General features: G+C 42.3%; 1 protein-coding gene across 2 annotated transcripts in view; it reads left to right on the forward strand.

Moving 5' to 3' along the window:
• Positions 1-26,250, forward strand: part of UBE2H (ubiquitin conjugating enzyme E2 H) — an 80,657-nt gene extending 54,407 nt beyond the window's left edge. The window contains exons 4-8 of one of the 2 annotated variants that reach the window (XM_030580448.1): positions 6,420-6,459; positions 8,408-8,460; positions 13,919-14,047; positions 22,000-22,050; positions 24,234-26,250. In XM_030580448.1, coding sequence (XP_030436308.1) covers positions 6,420-6,459; positions 8,408-8,460; positions 13,919-14,047; positions 22,000-22,050; positions 24,234-24,373 — 413 coding nt within the window. In that variant the 3' untranslated portion in view covers positions 24,374-26,250. Of the gene's footprint in view, positions 1-6,419; positions 6,460-8,407; positions 8,461-13,918; positions 14,048-21,999; positions 24,189-24,233 lie in introns of those variants that run through there. The other variant, XM_030580523.1, reaches the window with a different exon arrangement.
• Positions 26,251-26,458: the final 208 nt, after the last annotated feature.

Genomic DNA, 26,458 nt, shown 5'->3' on the forward strand with positions numbered 1-26,458 from the left:
AGGATGGTTAAGCACTGGAATAAATTGCCTAGGGAGGTTGTGGAATCTCCATCATTGGAGTTTTTTTAAGAGCAGGTTAGATAAACACCTCTCAGGTATGGTCTATATAATACTTAGTCCTGCCATGAGTGCAGGGGACTGGACTACATGACCTCTCAAGGTCTCTTCCAGTCCTGTGATTCGTTGTGGCACATTGCTGTGAATACTCCATTCAGAGGGCCATCTTTGCAAGGTGTCTGAGGTCTATGATATGCTACCATTGTGCATGTTTTTAGTGAAGGTTTTGACAAAATGAGATTCCAGTACCCTGAATGCACAGATCTGTCCATAAAAGCCATCTGAAGTAGATGACAGAATTTGGGAGTCTGTCCTCAGATACAGAAGTCTGTAGCTTCTCATACCAGAGAGGTTAACTGGTTTCTGTAGAAGTCATCCCTTGTGAACTTCAATGTATTTTGACTATCAAGATAGCTTCTTACTATAGCCGCTTAGTCTGTAAGACACAAGTTCACTTATGGTTCCTTCAGTGAAGGACAAACTTTTGTAGGTTCAAAAGTATAAGGTGACTGTGAGAATAGTTCACAGGTTTAGACTCTCATTTCTAAATTTCAGACATCAGGATGCCACTTCACTGTCATTCTGCCCAGAGAGCCAAAATCTCAGAGGAAATTTCATTAAGGTGCCAGGAGCCCACTGAAATCTGTCCAGTTCTTGAAATTTTACAGATCTGTTAACTTATTTTGTGTAGCGAAGCCAAGAAAAGACTGGCAGCCTCAAAGTTGTGTGTATAAAGGTCTGTGCAAGAATAAATGTATGTATGGTTAGGCTCTGTCAGCCAAGGAAATGGCTGCTTCATTGCTTTCAGGGAAGTATCAAGAAGACTTTTTTGCAAGGAGCATGTTGGGCACTCAGTACATACATGTGCCTGTTATCAAGAGAGGCACCTTACCATCCTCTTCTAATTCTCATCTGGCTTCCTCCCATCACAATACAAGCCTATTCTGGTCTCGTCCAGCCTAAAAAAGCAAAAGTCCTTGACCCTGCCTCTCTGACTTACACCTCATCTTCCTTTCACCTTCAGACTCAAATACAGTCTACAACTATTGCCTTCCAGTTCCTCCATCTCCACCCTTGATCCTCTCCTGTGAAACTGTTCTCTCACTCAGATATCTATGGCATCTTCCTGGCCAAATCTCCAGGGGTTGGCAGCCTTTCAGAAGTGGTGTGCCAAGTCTTCATTTATTCACTCTAATTTAAGGTTTCATGTGCCAGTAATACATTTTAGCATTTTTAGAAGGTCTCTTTCTATGTCTATAATATATACCTAAACTATTGTTGTATGTAAAGGAAATAAGGTTTTAAAAATGTTTAAGAAGCTTCATTTAAAGTTAAATTAAAATGCAGAGCCCCCCAGACTAGTGGCCAGGACAGGGGCAGTGTGAGTGCCACTGAAAATCAGTTCATGTGTTGCCTTTGGCGCCCGTGCCATAGGTTGCCTACCCCTGCTGTATTGTATTTAAAAATATGGTTATGGAAAACATGCCAAAGATCTTAGCCAACTGGAAAACAGCTTTATATTTAAGACGTATGTTTCCAGTTCACTGAAATCTTATGCTCCAATACATCTGTTAGTCTTTAAGGTGCCACAGGACTCTTTGTTGCTTTTTATATATGTATATGTCATTTCAACCATGCCTAGTCTTTATTTGGAAATACAGACGACATTCATTATACTAACTCATATGGTAACACATCTCTACCTGTTATAGTGCAGGACTAAGTGACTGCACAATTTCAAGTAATGTATGGGATTTGAAGGACCTCTTCATAATCGAGGACAAAATGAGGAGGGCATGGGATGGAAGTATCCTAGAATGCAGATCAGCTTGGCCTAGAGGAAAAGATGTCTGAGATGGAGGACAAGTCCTGTGGAGAATCTTGAAGAGTTGGAATGAGATGTCAAAGTGGATTAGGAAGCTAATTAGGAATGTGGGCAAGGAGAATAAGCGTTTTGTATTCCTTCTTGCAGATGAGACACTCAAAATTTGGAGAACTTGAGCCTTAAGACATCATATAAGGGAGGGAGTGGCAATTTTCCAGTCAAGAAGCAATGAAGAAATGAATAAGTTCTGGGAGAAGAGTGATCAAGATGTCAAGTGTGTGTGGTGCTTAGATAGAAGAACTTGCCTCTTCACCTGTACAATTTTGGAGTTAGTCTGGCCATCTAGGCATATAATGAACAGAGTGAGTTTTGTAGAGATTTCAAATAGACTCTTGGGTGTGGGATCTCTTCTGTTAAGGAGTGAGTATATAGATTTGCAGGCTGCTATAGTGGAGCCAGGAATTGACTAGTCAGAAGAGGAGTAAAGGGCTAAAGTGTGAAGGAAATATAGATATATAGATATAGGCAGGGAAGGATAGCTCAGTGGTTTGAGCATTGGCCTGCTAAACCCAGGGTTGTGAGTTCAATCTTTGAGGGGGCCATTTAGGGAACTGGGGTAAAAATCTGTCTGGGGATTGGTCCTGCTTTGAGCAGGGGGTTGGACTAGATGACCTTCTGAGGTCCCTTCCAATCCTAATCTTCTCTGATTCTATATGGGTGCCTTTTGGGATGGATGGAATACTACAGCCTAATCTGAATTAGAGGGGAGCCAAATTCTGCATCTGGGAGAGTTACAGGCAGCTAAATGGAGAAATGTCATTCTAGCAGCACAGCTAGTCTGTGCTTCAGTATCCTGTTTTTGTTACCTTATACTTGTGTGTTCCTTCCACCTGTTAAAAGTCTAGTCTTTTTTTTAGATTTTAAGATCCTTAAGGCAAGGACTGTCACTATATATGTCTAGTGCCTAGCACAAGGAGACCCACAATCTGGTTCAGTCCTCTAGATGCCACTGCTGTATGAATATTTGATGGAAGAACATCCATTCCAGGCTTGCTTCAGTTTCTCAAAGTGAAATATGGAAAGGCTTTTAATAGAGGTTTGTATGTCTGACGCTAGTTACTTAAAGTGGAGGCATTAAAATATAAAGAATCAAAGAAGATTTTAGATGAACAGGGATATCTGTTTGCAGAGAAGTTTCATGTGGTTAGGTAATATTTATGTGTCTGGAACAGTCTGGGATGATTTTGGCATCATTTTAGGCTTGCATTACATGTGTGCGAGTTTTGAGCAGGTCAAGTAAATATTACATTATACTTGTGTTAGAAGAAGAAGAAACAGTTAATTCTGTATGTCAGCTCCAGCTGGGATCCATTCTGTCACTCACAAATTGAGATCACTTCCTCCTTTGGCTGGAGATGGTATCAAAATATTTCTTCAGTTTTCTGCGTAGAATAGCCAAATATAACATTGCAGCGGCACAAGTTTGAACTCAAACACCATGTTTACTACAGAGCAATATTAGGAATGTAAAACTGATAGTCTTGATTGAAACAGCAAAAATGTTATTGGATGCCTACTGTGTCATTACAGGATATGTAACCTCCTTAAAGGGTCAAAATGAAACTTATGCCCAAGATTTAACCATCAAAGTTATTTGGTAAAGCTTCTTCCTATTTTTTATACATGTCACTAGGAAATTAACTAGAAGAGACAAATCAATGCTTATTGCAGAAAGTTCAGATGACTTTCCTATCAAGCAGTGTTCCCTCAGGTATTCTGGCTTCCAGGGTTATGTTGTTGCACAAAGTGTAGAAGGCTGTATTTTAAACTCTGGAAAACAGCTATGTTAAGATCTTGAAAAGCTTTTGATGGGAATGATATGAAGGTGACAGCAGCCCTGATGGAGATTTATAAAGAACTCAACTTATTCAGTGGCAAGCTAGTAGATGCCCATATAAATATCAATTTAGCTAGAAGGGAAATAATCTTTAAGAACATCACCTTGTATCCCCTCAACAGTCTTTGTTATGCATCTGGTAAAGTCCCTTCACCACAGAATGTAGGCGTTTATCGCAGAAACTACGAAATCTAGTCTGTAAATGGAAGCCTAACTCTGTGTCTGTTACCAGTGGGAAGAGTATATGAAACACTTAGACTAAAGAGCTTTTGGGGGCAGAGGCTGTGTTCCTGTGTGTACAATATACATCACCTAATGCAGCACATATTATTATAGCAAAAATAAGAATACTGTGCTGAATATAGGCTTATAAGAAAAAGGAGTCTCTTCTATTGCAGGGCGTGGGGAATCTGAGGTGCCATCTACACTTTACTCTCATCTCACAGCTGGATTACTGCAACATTCCCTCTGACCTTGACAAATGCAGTCTTGTCCTGCTTGTATCCATCCAGAATGCTGCTGCAAATATCATTTTCCTAGCCTATCACTTTGACCATGGCCTCCCTCTTTTCACATCCCTCCACTGGCTGCTCCTTCTCACATCAAACAAGAGCTACACCTTCACTTTCAAGGCCCTTCATGTTAGGGTTGCCAACTTTCTATTTGCAGAAAACCGAACACCCTTGCTCCCACCCATTTCCCAGGGCCCTGCCCCCATTCACTTCATTCCCTTTCCCTCTGTCGCTTGCTCTCTCCCACCTTTGCTCACTCGCTCATTTTCACCAGGCTGGGGCAGGGGTTTGGGGTGCGAGAAGGGGTGAGGGCTCCAGCTGGGGCCAGAGATGAGGGGTTTGGGTGCAGGAGGGTGCTCTGGGCTGGGCCAGGGGGAGAGGGCTCTTGTTGGGCTCCAGGCTTTGGTGTGGGTCTGGGGATGAGAGGTTTGGAGTGAAGGAGAGGGCTCAGGGCTGGGGCAGGGGGTTGGGGTGCGAGCTCCAGGAAGGAGTGTGGGTGCAAAAGGAGGTGGGGGATGTGGGCTCTGGATGGTGCTCACCTCAGGCAGCTCCCAGAAGCTGACGACATCTCCCTCTGGTTCCTAGGTGGCGGGAAGCATGGCCAGGCAGCTCCGTGTGCCGCCCCTGCCTGCGGGTGCCACCCCCACAGCTCCCATTGGCCGCAGTTCCTGGGCAATGCGAACTGCGGTGCTGGAACTTGGGCCAAGGGCAGCGCATTGAGCCACTGGGGCTGCCCCTATACCTAGGAGCCAGAGGGAGATGCTGCCAGCTTCCTGGGAGCTGGGTGGAGCCAAGCAGCCACAATGCCTGCCCCATTGCAGGAGGCCAACCGGACTCTTTAATGGCCCGGCAACCCTGTCATGTCATAACCCCACCCTATATCTCATTCACTATTGAGATGTTGATTCCTGACTAAGATCAACGCATGTCGCTTCCATTGCCCACTTGTTAAATTTTCAGTCAGTCATTTTTGTGTTCTTCCATGCTGCCCTCCGTGCTCGGGAAGAGCTCCCTGTGAACTTTCACAAAAGTAGCTCATTATTCACCATCAAAACTCTACTTACAGCACTTCTTTTCCATGATACCTACAAAAACTTGACAACAGCTGGGTTGCTGGTGTGCAGAGACCAGTGCCTAACATGCTGACCAATATTCTCATTTTCTTTCCCTGCCTGTATCCATCTCTTCTCTTGTACTTATATTGGAAGCTCTTTGGGGGAGGGACAGGCTTTTTGGCCTGGATTTGTACAGCACCTAGCATAATGGGGTCCAAGTCCATGACTAGAGAACATAGGTGCTACAGTAGTACAAACAATGAGGTTAATTTAACATTAGTTAGCTGACTGCTGGAAAATGTACCCCTGGGTGGTGTTTAGCAGATGTAATCTTAAAGTGCAAAGCAAGTTAGTTTATTGTGACATTCTTGTTGCTGTCAACCATAGAATTTTTCATTTCTGTAAACTGGAAGTCAGAACAAAAAGCATTATCAAAATAGTAACTAATTTTAGTTCAGACCACACTTCTTAGTCTTGAAATTGAAACATTTCTGTTGCTGTGTTTTCTAAAGATCTGAGGTATCAATTGTCAACATTCTGTAGCAATACAGCAAGAGAACAAGTGTTAAGTGTATGTTTCTGCAGTGCCAGATGCCTCTAAATGCCTTACAAAAGCTGCTTAATATTGAGATTGAAAGTTTATAGCAGACCTTTGTTGGAAGGACCATTTTAGAAAGAGAGTTTAATCCTAGAGCAAATGTTAAGCTTAGATCTTTTTGTTTGTTCCAAAAATCCTACAGTTTTGTAAAGCATTTTATCTAAAAAAAAAAAAAAAAAAAATCACCTTCTTAATGGTTCTGATGGGCAATATTTTTCAAGATAATACTGGATGCAAAACCTTGAAATACAGTTGTCGATATACAGGGGCTTTGGTAAGCATGAAGAGAATAGCAGAGATCCTAGGGTCAAATATGACTTGGATATTTGAGAGGTCACATAGCTATATATAGCTAAGCCAAGGTTTCCACTGAAATTATTCAAATGAGGGCTCACTTCTTTTCTGTAAACTGCTTACCAAGCATGCTGATTTTTTGTGGCTACTTTCTGCTGTTAACCACTGTCTCTCTTTACAGGATTCATGAATAAAATTTTCCATCCCAATATTGACGAAGCGTAAGTAAATCCTTAGTATATGGTATTTCTGATTAGTGGTACTATTTAATTCTTGTTGTTCTTTTGCTTTCATAAGAAAGCCAAAGCAGCTTTTTCATAGTGTGCTTAATAGGGCTGGATAAAGCTGTCATCTAATCTAACACTAACAGTCCAGGGTAAGAATTTGATCTGAGAGGATAGTGTTTCATAAAATTACCCCACAGGTAACTTTTCCGATAGAGTTCAGGCTGTATGAAGTACACATGAGACGCATGTTGTGACATAGAAGGACTAGGGTTGCTAGTTCCTCTTTTCAAAGATACCTTCTCAAGACACTAACTCGAGCTCAACTCACCAGCCCCTCTGTCAGTAAGCGTTAGTTCATAAATTATGTAAAATACATACTAGAAAACCCTTCTTAAAGGAAATCCTAAAAATCTGGTCACTTTCATATAATCAGTTTGTTGAGCTATCTGTTGATTCAGGGGTTCTCAGCCTTTTTCTTTGAGACCCCACCCCCCACAACATGCAATAAAAACTTCAGGGCCCAGCTGAGGGAGGGACAGGGAGACTCGGGGCTCTGGGCTGGAAGGGGGCTTGGGCATTGGTGTAGTTTGACTTCTGTTTGTGGGGGGCAGGAGCCAGGAGGGCTCGCGCTAGCTCTACACAACGGGGTCCGGGGGGGGGGAGCGCCATCTCCACCCCCAACTCACCTCAGCAGGCCACCCAGCCTGTTTAGATTGCGGGAGGCAACTAAAAATTCTAACTCAAAGGTGCGGGGCTCAGCTCAAAAAGTTTGAAAAGAGCTCAGAGCGCAGGGAGAGGGGGTGGCTAGGGGCTGTGTGTGGGCAGGAGGGTAGCTCAGGGTGCAGGGAGAGAGATAGCTAGGAGCTATGTGGGCAGGGGGGTAGCTCAGGGTGCAGGGAGAGGGATAGCTAGGAGCTGTGTGGGCAGGGGGGTAGCTCAGGGAGAGCGATAGCTAGGGGCTGTGTGCGGACAGGAAGGGGGTAGCTCAGGGTGCAGAGAGAGGGTTAGCTAGGGGCTGTGTGCAGGCAGAGAGAGAACTCTGGGAGAGGGGTAGCTAGGGGCTGTGTGCGGGCAGGGGAGTAGCTCGGGACTGTGTGCTGGGAGGGCTCCCCTGCCGGCCCTGTCCCCCGAGGGCTCTGCCAGCCATGGAGCTGGGTCCCCCCACCCAGGCGGCTTACCAGCAGCATGAGCAAAGCAGTCCTGGGAGCTGAGGAGCAGCTTCAACCCCGAGCAGCAGCATCAGGAGACGAGGAACACCGTGGCGGCCTGCTCCATGGCACCAGCCAGAACAGCAGCTGTACTGCACTGCCTGGCTTTGGCTTCCTGCCTCCGACCTGGCTGGGGGTTGGGGAGAGAAGGAGGTGGAGACGGGGCTGGAACTGCCTCAGGACTGCCCTTCTCTTGCACTGTAGTTTTAGGGGGGCGGGAACATCCCCATGTCCCCCCACAACTCTGCCCATGGGCTCAGGGCTTCTGCTCCATGGGGAGCACCGGGGCTCGGGGCTCCAGAATTCGGCCCTGCGGCTCCCAGCTTCAGCCCCGTGGGAAATGCTGGGGTTCAGGCTCTGGATTTTAGCCGTGGGGCTCTGCAGCCCCCCCAAAAGGGTTCGCAGACCCCTTGTTGAGAACTGCTGTGTTAAATGAAGCCCCTCCTTCCTTTCCAATCTCTTAGTCTCACAAGTGAGATCCCCCCATGTAAATACTGGCTCCAAGTTACTGTGCCCTTTCTCTTCATCCCTTGCTTGGAAAAATCTCGTTTCTGTACCTAGTATGGAAGCTCTCCAAGTCACTATGGCTGCCTATATTTTGCTCTAACCAACGTGTACATAATTGATCCCTGCTTGGTGTCGTGGGGAGTGTAGGGGACGTTAAAACTGTTAAATCCTACAAGTATTTTCCTACTTTGTACATGTTTTAATTCCATTCTCTGCATCTGTTTCAGGTCAGGAACTGTATGTCTAGATGTAATTAATCAAACCTGGACAGCTCTCTATGGTGAGTTTGGCAGTCCACTGAGTGGTGACATGTTTAATCATTTATTTGGTTTTAATACCCTAATATAGCCTGTTGGAGGTAAGTGTTCAAAGGTCTATTTTGGAAAGTGTGAGCCAAATTGTAGGGTTTTTTTCACTGAACCAAGTTCAGTTTAGTAACAAAAGCTTGATATGAAAGTATTGCTTACGCAGCTCCTTTCATCCCAAAGATGCTGAAGGATTCTGTAAACATTGTACTGGAATCACTCAACCAACCACTAAAGTGCAGCCATCTCTGAGGTAGAATGTGGCAACTGCTCAGCAGTAAGGCAGCAACATTTCAGGATAGGAAGTGAGAATGCTACAGTATCCAGATGAAAATAGGAGGGAAATTTTTAAGTAACTAGACTGCAGTAATCCAAATTGAAATTTGGATAGAAAGGGTGAAAGCATTCTTTGACTCTGGTTGGGACCTTGATCGATTTTTCTTTAGAAGGTAGCATTAGAAACACTTATTCCCCTTCACCATCAAATTGAGACATTGTTTCAAAACAACTTAGGAGAAGTGATACCATCCACTAATTTGTCTACACCACTTCCTGCAGAACTTATTTTCCTGGGAGGTCTCCGATCCAATTACTGGCCAGACATGATTCTGTTTTGCTTTAGAGGTCTAATGAGATCAATTTATAGTGACAAGGACTCAGGAAAAGAATAATTCTTATGTAAGTCTGAAACTGTTAAACAGAACAGATATTTAATAGCTCATTCTCTTGCATGGCGGGCTGCATCGAGCTTCTCAGGGTGTAGTAAATGGACACTCTATTCACACTTTGATGTATAGTGTTAGCAGTATGCACACAATATAAATGCTTTACTTTTGGCTTTTCACCTTGAAAAGTTCCCATCTATTTCTAGTTTCCCTGGTTTCTTGACTGTCAGTGTTCTGAACCTATTGCCAAAGTAACAAATTGCTACTTTAAAGCAGTTTGCTCTTTAGTTTTCTTACAAATTATGCAATGGAAACAGCGGTACAAGTACTGGACCTGCTACATACCTGTAGTAAAAATGCCAAAGTACTTATGTTGGGACTGCACAATGAAAAACTCATGCTGTTATGTTGCAACTGCGGCTAGGGGTCAGGTTTTCTATTATATGCATTTTTTTGCTGAGGAATGCAGGAAAGACGAGTGGTACTTTATAAGGTGAGGAGAGTTTTCTTTTATTTCTACACTGATCGTACCAGGAATATTCATTCTCAGCAGTGGACTTTACCCTGAGAAAATCCAACAGTGGGATAAGTAGCCAGAGTACTAAATGAGCAACGTGCCGTTTTGTTCAACAGTCTTAAAGCAGCTGCAGATGACGTGTCTGACTGAGAAATTAGAATTGCTTCCCTGTGTTTGCTATTCTGATGTTGCACACTAGTAATCTGGGTACTGGTTTGTAAGCTGTGCAAAAATCTCTTCCTGTTTTGAGAGATGCTACTGTGGACTGTTGCAGCAGGGTTTCTACAGTATTTACGAACAAAATGTCATATGAACACTTTCTGTAATTGATTTCCTAAGAATGCTTCTGTCTTCTTGTCACTTTTGTGGACTGTAAAGGGAGGGAAAACAACTGCAGTACTTACTGCTCTTCTTTGATGTGTAAAGGTGATCTCAAAGCTTTCAAAAGTCTGTAACTAGTATAGGTTATAGACAAAATCAAGGATGGACTGTTGGTATGTTCCATCACAGGGGCGCTACGTAAGTGGTGTTCTACACCAACCAAAACTTGTCAAATAATGCACTTGTTTAATGCCATTCATCTCATTCCAAACTTCCTTATTTATTCTGGAGGATGCTTTGGAACACTGAAGAGGTAACTCCTTTTTGTTCATTGATTGTGTTGCTGGTGTCAGTCTGCATTAGACCTACCTTTTTTTTGCCCCTCCAGTTATGCCATCAGTCACCTTGACTTTTAGAGAGACAGCCATATACTCCAGGAACACAAGAAATTTCTCTCTGCAGCAGAAACAGAAGGATCTAATTTTGGAGGGTGAAAGCAATCTTGGGGAAAAAATCTTCCTATGTAAAATAATACAACTATTGTTATGCATTTGACCTTTAAAACAACCAATCCTGTATCCATAGAGACAGTACGGACTAGCTGACCCAATAGAAATTAGATGGAAATTTATGATTGCTACCAATAAATCCACTAGATTTAAGACCATAGTTTAGTAGATTCCTTTGATTTAACTAGTAAAGCACCAAACCCTTCTTAGCACAACAGTGCCTTCATTTTAGACATACTGTGCACGTCCAAGCAATACTAAAAATGAAGCATTGGTTTAGTTGGTACTTCGAAAAAAGAGACCCGGAGAAGGCAGGCATTTAAAGACATTTTGAGCTATCTTTCATTTGGGCTTTGTTGCTCTGTCGCTAACTTAACTCCTTTTTCCATTTAATCGTAAACTGGGAAGCATTAAGTATTTCTAGTTTTCCCAATGGAAGGAGTTGAAACTGGCAGCTGGGTTATAAAAGAAGTCCACATAAACTGAAGCCATGTCTACACTTACCGGGAATCCACACTGCTGCAATCAATGCAGCGGGGGTCGATTTAGTGGATCTAGTGAAGACCCGCTAAATTGACCGCAGAGCACTCTCTGGTTGACTCTGGTACTCTACTGGAATGAGAAGAGTAAGGTAAGTCGATGGGAGAGCATCTCCCGTCAACGCAGCATGGTGTGGACACCTCAGTAAATCTACATAAGAAAATCAACTCCAGCTACATTATTCACATAGCCGGAGTAGTGTAACTTAGGTCGACTTGCCTCAGTAGTGTAGACAAGGCCTAAAAACTAACCTGTTACTAATAATGGCTTAAGTGCTACAGTAGACATAAGGAACTAGTTACAATACAATCGGAAAACAGTCTCGTCTTCGCTTGTGCCATGCTATTTTTCTGATCCCTTTTGAGAATAGGACTATACTTCGAGAATCTGTTGTACTTCAGCCTACAAGTAGCTGATGGTGACAGCTGGCATCTCAATTCAACAGCCTTGGCAAACTTGGCCTAGAGACATTTTGTGCACTTCTTAAGAGTGTTTCTTGTAGCCTTCCTTTCTCTGTCTACCTGCCCTTGAAAAGGGCAGTGGCCTTTCTGTTCAGTAGAAAATTTTGTTTTTAAAAAAAAAAAAAAAAAACCTAGCATTTTAGAGACTCTCTTGTATAGCTTAGCTGCAAATAACTAAGGGCTGGTCTATGCACAAAGTTGCATTGGTTTAACTCAGGGTAGACAACCTATGGCCCGTGTGCCGAAGGGGGCACGTGAGCTGATTTTTAGTACCACTCACACTGCCCGGGTCCTGGCCACTGGTCTAGGGGGCTCTGCACTTTAATTTAATTTTAAGTGAAGCTTCTTAAACATTTTAAAAATCTTATTTACTTTACATACAGCAATAGTTTAGTTACATATTATAGACTTCTAGAAAGAGACCTTCTAAAAAACATTAAAATGTATTACTGGCACACACAACCTTAAATTTAGAGTAAATAAATGAAGACTTGGCACACCACTTCTGAAATGTTGCTGACCCTTTGTTTAACTAAAGGTGTGGTGTTGCACTTACTTAAAACTGTGTAACTCCTGTGTGTAGGCAAACCCTAATTTCCGTCCCTGCTATGCCACGTTCACACTGAAGTGACTCAGCTAGTCAATACCCTGGAGTTTCTACATATGCAGGATGTGTTAATGCAGGAAGGAAGATTTGACAATAATTGAGTAGTCTCTTCCTCAGGGCCATATCCAGGCCAGAGGTTTCCACCGTGCGTTCTGTAGGAGCACTTGCAGGTGGTCTGCAGAGAACTAGCAGTTCACATGGTGCTAGTTCTCCTAGGTTATGTTTACACTGCAGCTAGACACACGCAGCTGGCCTATGCCAGATAACTCAGCCTGAGCCTCATGGGCTATTTAATTGTGGTGTAGATGTTCAGCAGGCTCCAGCTGCCCGAGCTCTGGGACCCTGCCACCTCACTGGGTCCTAGAGCCTGGGCTCCAGCCTCAGCTTGAATGTCTCCAGAACAACTAAAGAGCCCCTTAGCCTGAGCCCCACGAGCCCAAGTTACCTGGCACAGGCCAGCCATGAGTTCTTAATTGCAGTGTAGACCTACAATGTAAACCAATAGGGATAAGATCCAGGTGCAGGATAAGTTTAATCTTGACCTATTTAATAAAGGCCTGAGAGGTACAGATCAGATCCTAGTGCTGTCTCCATCAGGATCTCATGTACTGAGAAACTGTGGGTGGGGTCTCTTCCTGCCCTCCCTCCCCCCCCCCCAAATAAACAACCCTCTTTTGATTAGCATCGGTAAGAGAGGTTTTTGTTGTTCTTTGTGCTGTAGCTACTCCATCAGGTTTTCTTTGCCACCAGAAAAGGAGTGAAGGACGAAGCGAGCCTACGTGCTACCCAGATGAAAAGGGGATGCTAGTAAAAGAAAAAGATTGAGTGTTTGAAAGGGTGAACCTGCTTTTTATTTAAAAAAAAAAAATCTACATGCATCTGCTACTCTTTAACCGCTGAAGTTAAACATTGTAAAATCACCCTCCTAACCACACACTGAAGGCTTACTCTTCCATCTGCGTGGGCGAATACAGCCATTCTGGCACCTGCCTGAAACATCCAAGAAGGGATAGCACAGTCCATTGCTTCACACCGGCATCTTTGAAATATGGTGCATATGTCTCGTTTGGAGGTGGGGTGTGGAGGATGGTTTCGTGTGTTCACAATTACTCATCAGCACCAGAAACATATTTCCCTGTCATGGATTATTAGTGGTAAATGCCAACTGGCAGTAAAGCATTAATGTGGATCTCTTTGGATGCTGTTAATTGTTTTGAAATGGGAGAATGAACTTGTTGGGTTGCTCTTTTTATTATCACAAGTGTCAAAGCTCTGTAGAAATTGTATTATGCTGAGATGTGTCACTTTTAAGTCTAGGAACCAACTTATTTAAAGACAGTAATGTGAGAGGAAGCATGGGGAATTTGTCGTGGGGCAATTGGGAGGGGAAAGTGTCCAAAGTTTAAAGCATAAAAGAATGGTCTGGGTCTAATTCCTGCTATACTTGCTGCATGACCTTGGGTATATCATTTAACCTCTGCCTCCATTTCCTTAAGGAACAGTGTTTCACAAATCTCCATAGTGATGCTGAAGAAGTTATTTGTGTTTGTAAAGTGCATTCTTCAGATCAAAGATGCTATAGAAGTGTAAAATGCTTTGAGCATAAAGTATTGGAATCTCCATTATCACCCAAATTCTCAACTATATGAGCAGTCTAGGATAGGAAAACGTGTATGAATTTAAGCTTCCATGAGCTTTACACCATCTTAATATCTGACTATGGCAATACGCAGTCTCACTGACATTTAACTAGGTTGTCTGTGGGTCTGAGATGTGGATGTGCAATGTGATTTTGTGCTAATTTGTCTTGCAGATCTTACCAATATATTTGAGTCGTTCTTGCCCCAGTTGCTGGCCTATCCTAACCCCATAGATCCTCTAAATGGTGACGCTGCAGCCATGTATCTCCACCGACCGGAAGAATACAAACAGAAAATTAAAGGTAAGGGAGTCAATGGAATGTTGAAAAATTAATGATATTTCTTTGATCTGTTGCTGTTTGGGAGAAACGTCCTCTTCACTATACCTTTTCTCTGATGACCACTATTGCTCTAAAATAAATCTATTTAATTTTAGAGCAGGATAGTCTTATGGGAAGAGTGGATGAACCATTTTAAATTTAAAGCTGGTCTGTAGAATACAGTGTTGGGAATGGGTCTGCTTAGCTTGGATATGGGGAATGTCTTGGCAAACTAGTAGAAGTTAGAGACAGAAAGGAACTAAGTTAAAGTCTGTTTCCCAAGGTCCCCAACTTTAAAAGCAAACTTCAGAAGTTTGGAGGAGTTAGAAATATTTTTGTAGCTAAGTAGCACAGAAATTTTTCTGGCTGTTTTTTCCCTGGGGTATTTTATTTAAAAGTAAACAAAAAATAAGGATATTCAAAGCTGTGCACCAGTCATGCCATTAGCTCACCCCATTTTGTGTGTGTTAGAGCACGCATGTGCATACATGTGCCTGTCTGGCTGCCTTTAAAATAATGTAGGAATTGTCATGCTGGATCAGTGTGAGCTACCTCAAAGGAGGTGTAGGAACCCTTCAGTAGAAAGATGTTGGATAATCTAATCCCATATAGGTCTCATCTGGGTCTCTAATAGTTAGAGTTTGGCATAAACCATGAAGCACACAGACAGGGAAGACCTATTACTCAACAAGTAGGAAACGAGAGAGAATGCAGCAAAGGCTGAAATAAATGAATTTTTTGTTTCAGTGTTTACCAAAAAAGTTAGCAATGATTGGACTGCTAATATAGTGAACATCAGTGTAAATGAGGTAGGATCTGAGGTTCAAATAGGAAAAGAACAAGTTAAGAATTACTTAGACAAGATGTCCTCAAATGGGCAGGGCCAGATGAAATACATCCTAGAATACTTAAGGAACTGTCCGAAGAGGTGGCAGAGGACTGGAAAAGGGCAGATAGAGTACTTGTCTATAAAAAGTGGAATAAGGGCAACCCAGGCAATTATAAACCATTCAACTTAACTTCAATACCTGGAAAGATAATGGAGTAAATAATCAATCAATTTGTAAATACCTAGGAAAAAATAAGGTGACAAACGTCAAGAACAAATCCTGCCAAACCAGTCAAACCTGATCTCCTCCTCCTTTGAGATAAGCCTTGTGGACAAGGTGAAAATAATAGATGTGATATATCTCAACTTTAGCAAGGCTTTTGATACTGTCCCACATGACCTTCGCAGGAGGAAACTAGAGAAATATAGCCTAGATGAACCAAGATGGGTCTACAACTGGTTGGAAAACCATACTCAAAGAGTAGTTATCATTGGCTCACAATCAAGCTGGAAAGGCATATCGAGTGAGGTCCTGCAGGGATCTGTCCTGGGTCCGGTTCTATTCAATATACCTCTACCCCGCTGTAACGCAACCTGATATAACATGGGTTTGCATATAGTGTGGTAGCAGCGGGGCTCCAGCGACACTTTAAAGGGTCTGGGGCTCCGGTTGCTGCAGGGAGCCCTGGGCCCTTTAAATCACCACTGTAGCCCTGCCGCCGCTACCCCAGGGCTGCGGCAACAGGACTCAGCCGGTGATTTAAAGGGCCCAGGGCACCCCACAGCAGCCAGGGCCCTGCCACCACTAGCCCGATACAACGGCATTTCACCTATAACGCGGTAAGGATTTTTGGCTCCCCACGACTGCGTTATATTGGGGTAGAGGTGTATCTTCATAAATGATTTGGATAATGACATACTTATAAAGTTTGCAGACAGTACCAAGGTGTGAGAGATTGCAAGACCTTTGGAGGACAGGATTCAGTTCAAAATGATCTTGACAAACTGGAGATACGGTCTGAGATAAAGAGGATGAATTCAGTAAGGACAAATGCAAAGTACTCCACTTAAGAAGAGATAATCAATTTCACAAATACAGAATGGGAAATGGCTGCCTCGGAAGGATCTCGGGGTTATAGTGGATAACAAACTAAATATGAATCAAGAAGATAATACTGTCACAAAAAGGGAAACATCATTCTGGGGTGTTTTAGCAGGAGAGCTGTAAGCAGAACACGAGAAGTAATTCCTCTGCTCTACTCAGCTCTGATAAAGCCTCAGTGGGACTATTGTGTCCTGTTCTGGGCACCTCACTTTGAGAAAGATGTGCACAAATTGGAGAAAGTCCAGAGAAAAGTATTTTGCTGATACAGACTAACACGGTTCCTACTCTGAAAAACAATTAAAGGTCTACAGGGAAAGATTGAGGGGGGGAAAAAGGGGTTTGTTTCATCTGGAGAGGAGAAGACTGAAGGGAAACATAAGTCTTCAAGTACATAAAAGGTTATAAAAAGGAGGGTGATAAATTGTTTAACTACTGAGGACAAGACAAGAAGAAATAGACTTAAATTGCAGCAAGGGAGATTTAGGTTGGATATTAGGAAAAACTTTCTCACTGTAATTGTAGTTGAGCACTGGGACAAATTACTTAGGAAGGTTGTGGAATCTCCATCAATGGAGGTTTTAAAGAGCAGATTGGACAAAAACCTTTCAGGGGTGATGTAGATAATACTTAGTCCTGCCTCAGTGCAGCCGACTGGACTAGATGACCTATTGAGGTCCCTTCCAGTCCTACGTTCTGTGATTTACCGTGCCTTCCTAACTTTGTAATCAGTTCATCTTACATACCGTATGCATAAGTCATGTGTCCACTTTGAATGCTCTGGCTTCTTACTGGTTTTGCATGACTACCATAAGATAGAAATGAATGCTGCCATTCTGTGAAATCCCTCTTTGTAACGGTAGTATTTTTAAAAAAGTCTTGGACATGCTGGAGTTGATGCAATGGATTCTAGCAGCTTCTTTGCTCTGGAAAATTAAGTATTGTGAATACATAATTTATCTCCTCTTCCCTTTACCCTCTCATTTTTAGTTATGAAAGTATAAAATATCTGCTTGATGTGTGTTTTGGAGATTGCTCCTAGGACTGACACCTGGTACAAAGTTCTCAGCCTGCCATAATCCTTATAAAGTGCAAAACCCTTAAATAAAGATTCATAATGGAACCTATAGGAACCAACTACACCACTACCTCGATATAATGCCACCCAATATAACACGAATTTGGATATAATGCAGTAAAGCAGTGCTCTTGAGGGGCGGGGCTGTGCGCTCCGGTGGATCAAAGCAAGTTCAATATAACGCGGTTTCATCTATAACACGGTAAGATTTTTGGCTCCCAAGGACAGCATTCTATCAAGGTAGAAGTGTATTGTGTATACAGCGAGAAAGATTTTTTTTTTAACACTAGTGCAGCTTTTCACTCTTCAGCTATAAAACTTGTTAATGGCCACAGAGGTAAGAGAACCTTTTTAGTCTTTTCATCCTAGAAGAGAGGAAATTGGGGGGATTTTTTTTTTCCAAAGGCACAAAGAGCCAGTTAAGCAATCAACTTCTATTGAAGGTCAGTGGGATTTGAGTGCTTAACTCCCATTTGTGCCTTTAAAAAGAAAGAAAAAGAATCAGGGCTGGCACTTGATATTGGTGCATAATTTTAGTAAATGGTTAAATACTAATAGATCTGTGAATGGGATATAGATATGGCTGTTTTGCATTCCTTTGGGGCTAAAATATTTGAAGCAATGTTGGTTCTTTCTTGGTATGAAATCTTGATTTCAAACCTTGGTGCTAGACACTTGAAAATATACTTCCCATGGTATCTACAAGGCCAGCAGAATGTACACTGCATTGTCATCTTGCCTTAATGGATTGAAAAATGACTAGATTCTCCAGTGTAACATGAGTTTAACTCAAAAAGAGGGTCAGTTGTTTAGACATGAAAGTTCCCTGGAAGTCGGGAATTTCCAGAAGTTAAAATGAATGGCCATCCTGCTGATGGCTAGGCAGCCTCTCCCCAGTTTTCTAGTATTGCCTAGGGAACAAGTGTCAAGGGTTGAAATGTGTTGATGGGTGCTAAGTATCTATTTGAGCTAAAGTTGCCTCTGTGCTTTATAAGCTGTGGGCCTTGGATCTTTGGGGTGGTTTCTGAGAGTCATTGAAGTGGTGGGTGGTCACATGGCTCCTGTCCTTGTTTTTACCTGCTAAATGTCAGGATGACAGCTAGCTGATGTATCTAATTGCTTTCCTAGTAGTATTCTCCCACATAAGCAGGAGTGGTAGTGAACTTGGGGATATTGTGTGGTTGCGAATGGGAAGAGGTGTTCACAAGACTATCTGAGGTGGTGTGTGTGATCTGAAATTTCTAGAGAAGAGGAAGGGTGGGACCTGTTGCTGGGGTGTGCTGAAATGTTTATCTGGGCCAATACCACAGTTTTTTTTACTAGAAGTTCAATTGATAAGCAAGACGCACACCAAAACTGGCACCCAGGAAGTGAAATGCTGCCTTTGAGCAGATCATTCTTGTTAGTATACAAGATCCAGTTGCACAGGACCAGGGCACTTTCCTTTATCACATTATTGTATTCGTGATATGGTTTCCAAAAGGGCAGGGAGCCTGACAGTCTGAATGTCTTCACGCTGCATGCAGCATCACTGCAAATTTTCTATACTTCCTGGTGTTTACAGAACGATCGTTATTGAGCCATTCGGGCAAGTTCTCATGACACAAACTTCAGCAACCTCTCACAGGTGAACAGTGCAAATTAAACCATTAGAGAGAAGCTGCTTGTCTTTAGAAATCAGCGTGTGCCTCCATGTGAGTTTGAAAGTCCCTTTTAACCACTTGGCTCAAGTACTTAAAATGCAGAAGGTCCCTGTAGTTCAGCAGCACTTCAGAGTCTATTCTCGTAGCAGGTATTAAAGCATCTAGTGGCCTAATTCCATAGCCTCAATTCCAGAAAGCTTGGCTTCTTGCAACTTAGCCAGCTGGTGCCTGTATAGACAATTACCTGTTTGAAGACTCTGCTGTACTGTGGGTAGCTATACGTCATGCTAGAAATAAGCACCGCAGAAATTTGGAGGCAGTGGGAAGAAAGATGTTTCCAAACATTTGACATCCAGCTTAACAGTCTCTGCTACTGAACTGAAAGATGCAAGTAGATTATTGATGTTCCTTAAACAAAACTAGCTTTTCAATTGCAAGTTTCTATGGTCATGTGTGTCTGGCATCTCTCATTACAAGTGACATCCCACAGAGCACATCTGTCTCTTGGCATGACATGAAACAAAGGCTTGCCAATTAGCAATGTTTTAGGCCAGTGGAAGGGAAAATACATTGTGCAAGACTGATCCTCCCTCCTTTCTGCCCCATGAAACTGAGTTAAGGAAAAGAGCAACATTTTCAAGTCCTTTTAGGCTGGGATTTCTTGATATTGAATTCCAGTTCATAACATCTCCTATTGTGGCAGCTAGATATCATTAAGCATAAAGGAATGGCTGCTGCTTTAAAAAAAATCCTGTTTTGGGGTGTAGAAGCAAGCCATCTTGTCTGCTGCTCATATCCATTCTGTGAAAACTGCCAGATTAGCAACTGAAATCTAACCATGGAGCAGGTACAGCATAAGAAATGGTCACCTCACCTTGCTCATGTACCTCAGTCCCAAACTAGAGGGATGTACCAGACTTGGTTAGCTCGGTTTACATAACCTGTTCACCTAGAGTGGTGTGGCATGTTTTCCCAGTGCCTAGCTGAGAACAGGATTTGAGAGCAAGCTGGCTAAAGTTCAATCCAGACAGGACATACAGTCTGTTAATACTGCGAAGAAAAACCCACAACACCAGGTCTGAGTGTGGGTCAATTGACTTGGGCTTGTGAGGTCAGGCTACAGGGCTAAAAATAGCAGTGTAGGCAGTCATGCTCAGGTGGGAGGCTGGGTTCCAGGACCCTACCCCCTTGCCAGGCTTCAGAATCCAGGCTCCAGCCCAAGCGGGAACATCTACGCTGCTTTTTTTTAGCCCTGCTGCCTGAGACTTTGTGCCACCGGTTTTTCTTTGCAGTGAAGATCTACCCAAAGATACTGGGTTGGAGGAATGATCTGGTTTTACTTTCATCCCCGCATGTACACCCTTCAAGAGGTTTGCAGATTCGGGACATGGCTGCTCTTAGAATGTCGGGTAGTGTCAGCCAAGAGCCTCCTCTGTAGACAACTGTAGTGAGGTGATTGTGACCCTCAGATTTGGATATAGTCTCTATCCAGTTTGGGAGTTTGTTTTTACTGTGCATTCTGCATGGAGATATACTAGAAAATCTCACATGCCACAGCTTGCACAAAATGCATTTGCCTTCCAGAATCCTATTAAACCAGTTTTGTGACCTGTGCTGGCTCCTTAATTGCTTTTGGTTGTAATTCAAGGTGTTGATCTAGATAACTAGAGCTCTGCATGGTTTGGGTCTTGGCTTTGAAACCTCATATCTTTCTAGGAACCACGGCAGTAGCTGATATTGGCTGGGTTGCTTGTGTTTAGAGCTCCTAGGATTAAGTGTCTGGAAATTGATGGCTGGGAGTTCCTGGGGAGAGCCCTCTAGAATTTTTTCTCTGCTACTATGAGTGCCCTTGTCTGATACTAAAGCATAGCGCAAGGCCTGTCTCTTGGGGGATAGAAAGGTGACTTTCAGAGTAGAAGCCGTGTTAGTCCGTATCCGCAAAAAGAACAGGAGTACTTGTGGCTCCTTAGAGACTAACAAATTTATTTGAGCAGGAGCGGCGCCAGGGTTTTTGGCACTCTAGGCGGGGGTCTTCCGCCCTCCCGGTCTTCGGGGCACTTCAGCGGCGGGTCCCGGAGCGAGTGAAGGACCCGCCGCAGAATTGCCACCAAAGACCCGGAGTGCAGAAGGACCCCCAGTTGCCGAATTGCTGCCCCCCAAATCCTGATGCGCTAGGCAACCGCCTAGGTCGCCTAAATGGAAGCGCCGGCCCTGTATTTGAGCATAAGCTTTTTGGGTGGTTGTGGTTTTATTCTAGGCAACACAGGTTTGTATTAGGTTAAAAGCAGTAAATCTGTATTCCAGCTTTTTCTCCAACCTTAATCTCCACTCATCTCTTTCCTTCTCTGGAAGTTATGCCAGTATCATCAGTCTCTAATTCCATAAAGCAGTGTTCTGAAACTTTTCCATAATGTGGATTGTGTCTTGAGAGGGTCTCCAATTCTACTTTCCCTTGGTACTGCACGCACTGCATTGCCTCCCATTCACAATGGCATAGCCACACCGTGGTACTAACAGCAATTGCTGATACATAATATGAAAACAAAGTATTCAAAATACTGTATTATAGGTTAGCAGGACAGACCAGTACAGTAGCTCTCAGCCCTCCTGCCCGATGACCAAGTATAGCCCTTGTAGAATGTCCCAGATTTTTCTTTTCCAGGAGATCTGGATTCACTATTACCGTGAATTTTCACAGCCTAACCCGTTGTGCCCCTAACGGCATTGTAGGCCAGCTCTTATCTTGGGTTTCATGACAATGTGGCTTTTCTTGTGGTGTGGTGGTGGTGTTTTTTTTGTTTTGGGGGATTTTTTTTGGCTGACCTCTAGGTTGGATTTTCTCATTGGATTACCTTAATATGGGATGAGTTCCCATTTTTATAGCAAATGAGTTCTGAACATGAGGCTTTTAAACTGGTGTTTGTGCAGAAGTAGAAAGGGCACTGGCTGTTTCTAACTCCAAGTCTAGTGTTCGGTATCCTAATAATGTGTGGGTTATCAACACGTATGCCTCAGGACTTCATGCATTATCCAAGGGTCTCATACCTCCCTTTGATTTCTCTAATATGGCTGTTGTCAGATGAGATTGACCTTTGGTCTAAACCAATATGGCAATCCCTATGTTAATTTACATAATCGTGTTTTATTATCCACATATGGCACTATCCCACCGGCTGTTACGTTTATTTCTTATTCAGCCATGCTCAGTACCAACCCATTTTTATAAATGGCTGTGGGAGTTGAACATATGCTGATTATACCCTTTTCTTTCCTCACATACAGAATACATTCAGAAATATGCAACAGAAGAAGCACTAAAAGAACAGGAAGAAGGTACCGGGGACAGCTCATCAGAGAGCTCCATGTCTGATTTCTCGGAAGATGAGGCCCAGGATATGGAATTGTAGTAGAAGAAGCAACCTGCTTTTCAGAGAGACTATTATTTCCTAACCATGAGAAGCAGACTATAATATTCATATTTAAACAAAGCAATTTTTTTTATTACTAAACAAGGTTTTTATGAATAATAGCATTGATATATATATCACCCTTTAGATCTTGATTTCTTGGTCATTTCTCAAACCCAAAGTGTATAGCATATTCCCACATTCCATTTTGGTAGCAATATGCAACCCGAATGCATGCATTCATAATTCCATTTGGTCAAGTCAACTTGTGTGCTACTGAACCGGCAGCTCAAACAGCTGCTCTGATAGGTAGGGACTTAAAGATTTCCTTTTTATCAGTGGTTCCACAGCTACCACCTCGGATGATAAAATGGAACAGAGCTTTCGCAAAGTTAAAAGTCTAGGGGATAATGTAAGAACATTTTTAGATCAGACATTGAAATAAAAAGTGCTCCTTCAGGTCAAACTCGCTATCATAGTTTATGTGGAGTTGCATTTAAAAAGTGCACGGAGTTATTCAGAGCATCGAAGCTTAAAAAAAATGACTTGGATTTTAAGTACACTTTTATATTGGACTTCTGCCCACCCTCTGAACTGTAGGGACCTACAACCACTCATCTATTTGCTTTTGGGACTTTGGAAAGCCTTCATCTGGACTTTACTCATTTTCTTGGTCTGGATTATGAGCTGTTCCCTTTTTTCAGAGGGAAAAAACACAATGCTACATGAACAGTGCTTTAATTTACCTGGAGCACATACAAAGGCAAACTCTTTGTCATAGTGAAACTGCTACCCTGTAATAGCTTCAAGCTTTCCTTCTTGCTTGAAGTATGATCAAACACCTTGCATACTCTCTCTCCATCTCCTAAAAGAGGGTTCTCTGACCAGATGGACTAGCCTTGCTGAGAGCTTCAGACCCATGAAGATTGACCCATTGGCCATAGTCCATGAATCCGTTGGCACATGCTCTCTCCCATTTTTGTTTTCCTGTTTTCCCTTCTGCAGCAGCTTGGTAGCCATCTGCTTGTGTGTACAACAGACCAAACTAAAGTTTAACAAAGAAATGCTCTAGGAATATTTGATTGATAAAAATAAAAACCATAAATTGGGGAAACAACTGAATAATATTTTCAAGAATTCTTCTGAATTAAAAATTTGATTTTGTCTGGTGTATTTCAGCATACTAAGTTTTTTTTTAATTATTATTTTTATTTAATGATAAGAGAACCTAATACAGTAAATGCCTACCTGGGTTGCCAGTGATACTTGAATTTGGATAATTGTGCATTTGAAATCCTAACTAAAATGGATTTTAAATCTGAATGTTACTTGCTGTATTCTTAGGGTCTTCTGAGGGGTTTGGATAGACAGACAGATACTTTAATATTTTTTGGTGAAACTTTCAGTATGTAGAATGAATTCAACCCACGCTGAGTGACTCTTGAACAGAGAATTTTGAATGACAGACTGGATTGAGTAAACACTTTTTTTCATTGTCCCACAAATGTTTTTCTTTTAGGAATGCCACCAAGTTTTGAGCTGATGGGGTTGAAAGATACAATCCTTTTTTAATCCATACAGCACAATCAGTTTCTCCCTCCCCCTTTTTTTTTTTTGGAAAAAGCTATATGAAGTACAATTTTGCTTTAGCATGATTATTTTCCGTAATAAAAACAACATACAAAGGGTTTACTTATTTTATGTTAATTACGGGCATGAAGCAAAAAGTTTCTCTCTTTTTTAAATAAAAAAGCAGTAATGTAGGACTGTGGTTAGTTACTGTGCTGAAGCTCTTTATCTAGCATTTGTGGCTTGTTGGAAGGGTAGTATTAACTATTTAACATGTAATGGTGTACTTTAACTCTTATCTAGCACGCTGTTTTCTCATTACTTTGGGGAGGGGGGCAGAACTGTGTTGGCACTGTTCAACTTGCTTACCTGCTGAACTAGCAGTTTGCTTGTGCTATAACCTTTAACTGTAGGTGCTATTTAGGGGTAGTCTAAGTGCTGGGTGGTGATATCAGTTTAAAAACAACAAAACAATAAAAATTTGTATTTTTTCAATATTGTATAAAAATAGTGTTCTAATTACCTCTAATTTTTTTTCAGGTAACTGTATTACTCTTCCCCCAGTCTATTCAATGACCAGGTATAACACAGTGAACACTTTCATGCATCTCTCATTTGAAGAAGCCAGTTTTCTAATAAAAAGGTGTCCCGTCCTAAGCGTCCAAAAGAATTACAGTTAGAGCTGAAAATCTAAGGTAGACTCCTGGAAAAGTAAGCACATGTTTTACTGCATTGATTTTCTAGGTTGTGAAGATGCAGTTTGGCTTCTATTAGTTGTCCAAGTTGCTCTGACTCCTCTGCACGTTACTTTGTGCATACAGGCAGCCGAAGCAAGGTATTTGTGGGTATAGATCTGGAACTTCTCCAGCAAGATGTTTCCTTGGATATTAATGGAGCTTTACACACGAAACCTATAGCATTGCCTGCAGCATGTTGAAAAGATCATCATCTTGGTATATTTCATGTTTGATCATTCTCCCCTGTAGTGATTGCAGCAGGAAAGGAAGCCTACAGTAAAATTGTCAAAACACCTACAGTTCAAAGGAATATGGCCTAGTGTAAAACTCTTGTAGGGAATAAATTCAAATGGATTTCCCTTCTTTCTAGACTGGAACAGCTGCGTATTGCCTCATTCTGCCTTTTCTCCCATCTTTCACCTCCCTCCCCATCTCAAACAAAAACCGTCTGTAAATAAACTACACACCCCAAGACTGGAAGAGAAAAGTGGAATCGTTCTGAAGCAGGATGCCCAGTTTTTTTCAGTTCCAGTTTCTTTTGAAATGCTAATGTTCGTTTTTCTGAAAGATCCACTGCCATTCTTTTCCCTGTTCAGATGACTGAATCTCAAAGCATCAGCCCAGGTGGAACTTAACAAGCCTACTCCAACATGACTAGGTTTGATCCCACTGTATGTAGATTCGTGCTCTCAGTGAATCCCTGAATATGAAAGCTTGTTAGTAACCTATTCTGGTTGTTATGGAAGTAGACTCTTTGGCTTCACATCTGATAGCTTGTCACCTTGTTCTTGAGCTTTGTGTGACTTATACAAATTGAGAAATATCAAAGCTGCCCCAGATCTGCAGAAGCATCTCAAGAAGCTACCTACATTGCTAGGTTAATCTTGAATTTCATCAGGCGTGTTTTCAACTCTTTTAGGTTTCCAAGTGTATTTTCTTGGTTCATTTGACTTTCCATAATAATTTTAGACTTTAAAAATAAAAATTAAGGAGGGGAGTCTTGGCGAAAGCTACTCTTAAGGGAATGGCATCTCGATATGAACTGAGTGAAATAATAATGCTTTGTAAATTAACTGGTAATGTATAAACCCTCGGTCAGAGGAGGGGGAAATGGAAGTTAAATGCTATTTCTGTTACCTCTAATGTTCAAATTGGCCACTTAGATTTTTGGGAATACTACCTACGTAGTCATTTCTGTAATCTCCCATATCCGTGTTTGATCGCCACCCCCACATTATCTCCCTACAGTGCACACACACCAGGGAGATGGATTCCCTTTTTCCCCATAAGGGATGAGAAATTCTGTAACCTGTGCTGCAGTTGGGTTGCCCTGGCTTTTTTCCCCCCTCCCTGCAAGACTAATCACAGGGCATTCTGATGTAAGTGGTAGCTCTCAGGTATGCAAGGACTCCCCCCACCCCAACCGTGCACCTTTGATGTCAGTTCTATACCACACCATGCAGGGGGCATTGAGGAGAGGGCAGGGCTGTTGGTTGGTTTTTCTTTTGCTTCTTTTTGCTCATCTGAATTCCGCTGACACTTTAGCAGGAGCGTGTGCAGCATGAGAAATGGCCATTATTTTACTGACTGTATTTGATACCTGTTGTGTGATACTTGAAGAGATAAAGGGTGTTTTCCCTTCATTTGAGTCTAAGCTTTTTTCTTTTCTTTTTTTTCCCTTTTTTCTTGCTTTGTGATGATGTAGTGGGCATGCCTGTCACCATGACAAATGCCTCTTCTCTAAGAATATAACCTCTCAAATAGTTGTGTATAATTAAAGAACTGTAAACTTTTTTAAATAAAAGATGTATATACCTTGACACTTGACTGGTACTTGATCAGTAAGGTCTGGCTCTCATAGGCAGCATCCCCAGTGCCTCCTATCTTTTAAACCTCCAGCCCCCAAGATTCAGCAGCAGCTATTTACCAGACAGCCCAAGATTCTGCCTTCAAAACCAGTCCAGGTTTTTTCTATAGGAGATGCTCTGGTGCAAGAACATCCTGTTGCATATGCAGAGTGTCTGATTG

This window comes from Gopherus evgoodei, chromosome 1 (assembly GCF_007399415.2).
Source record: "Gopherus evgoodei ecotype Sinaloan lineage chromosome 1, rGopEvg1_v1.p, whole genome shotgun sequence".
NCBI lineage: Eukaryota > Metazoa > Chordata > Testudines > Testudinidae > Gopherus > Gopherus evgoodei.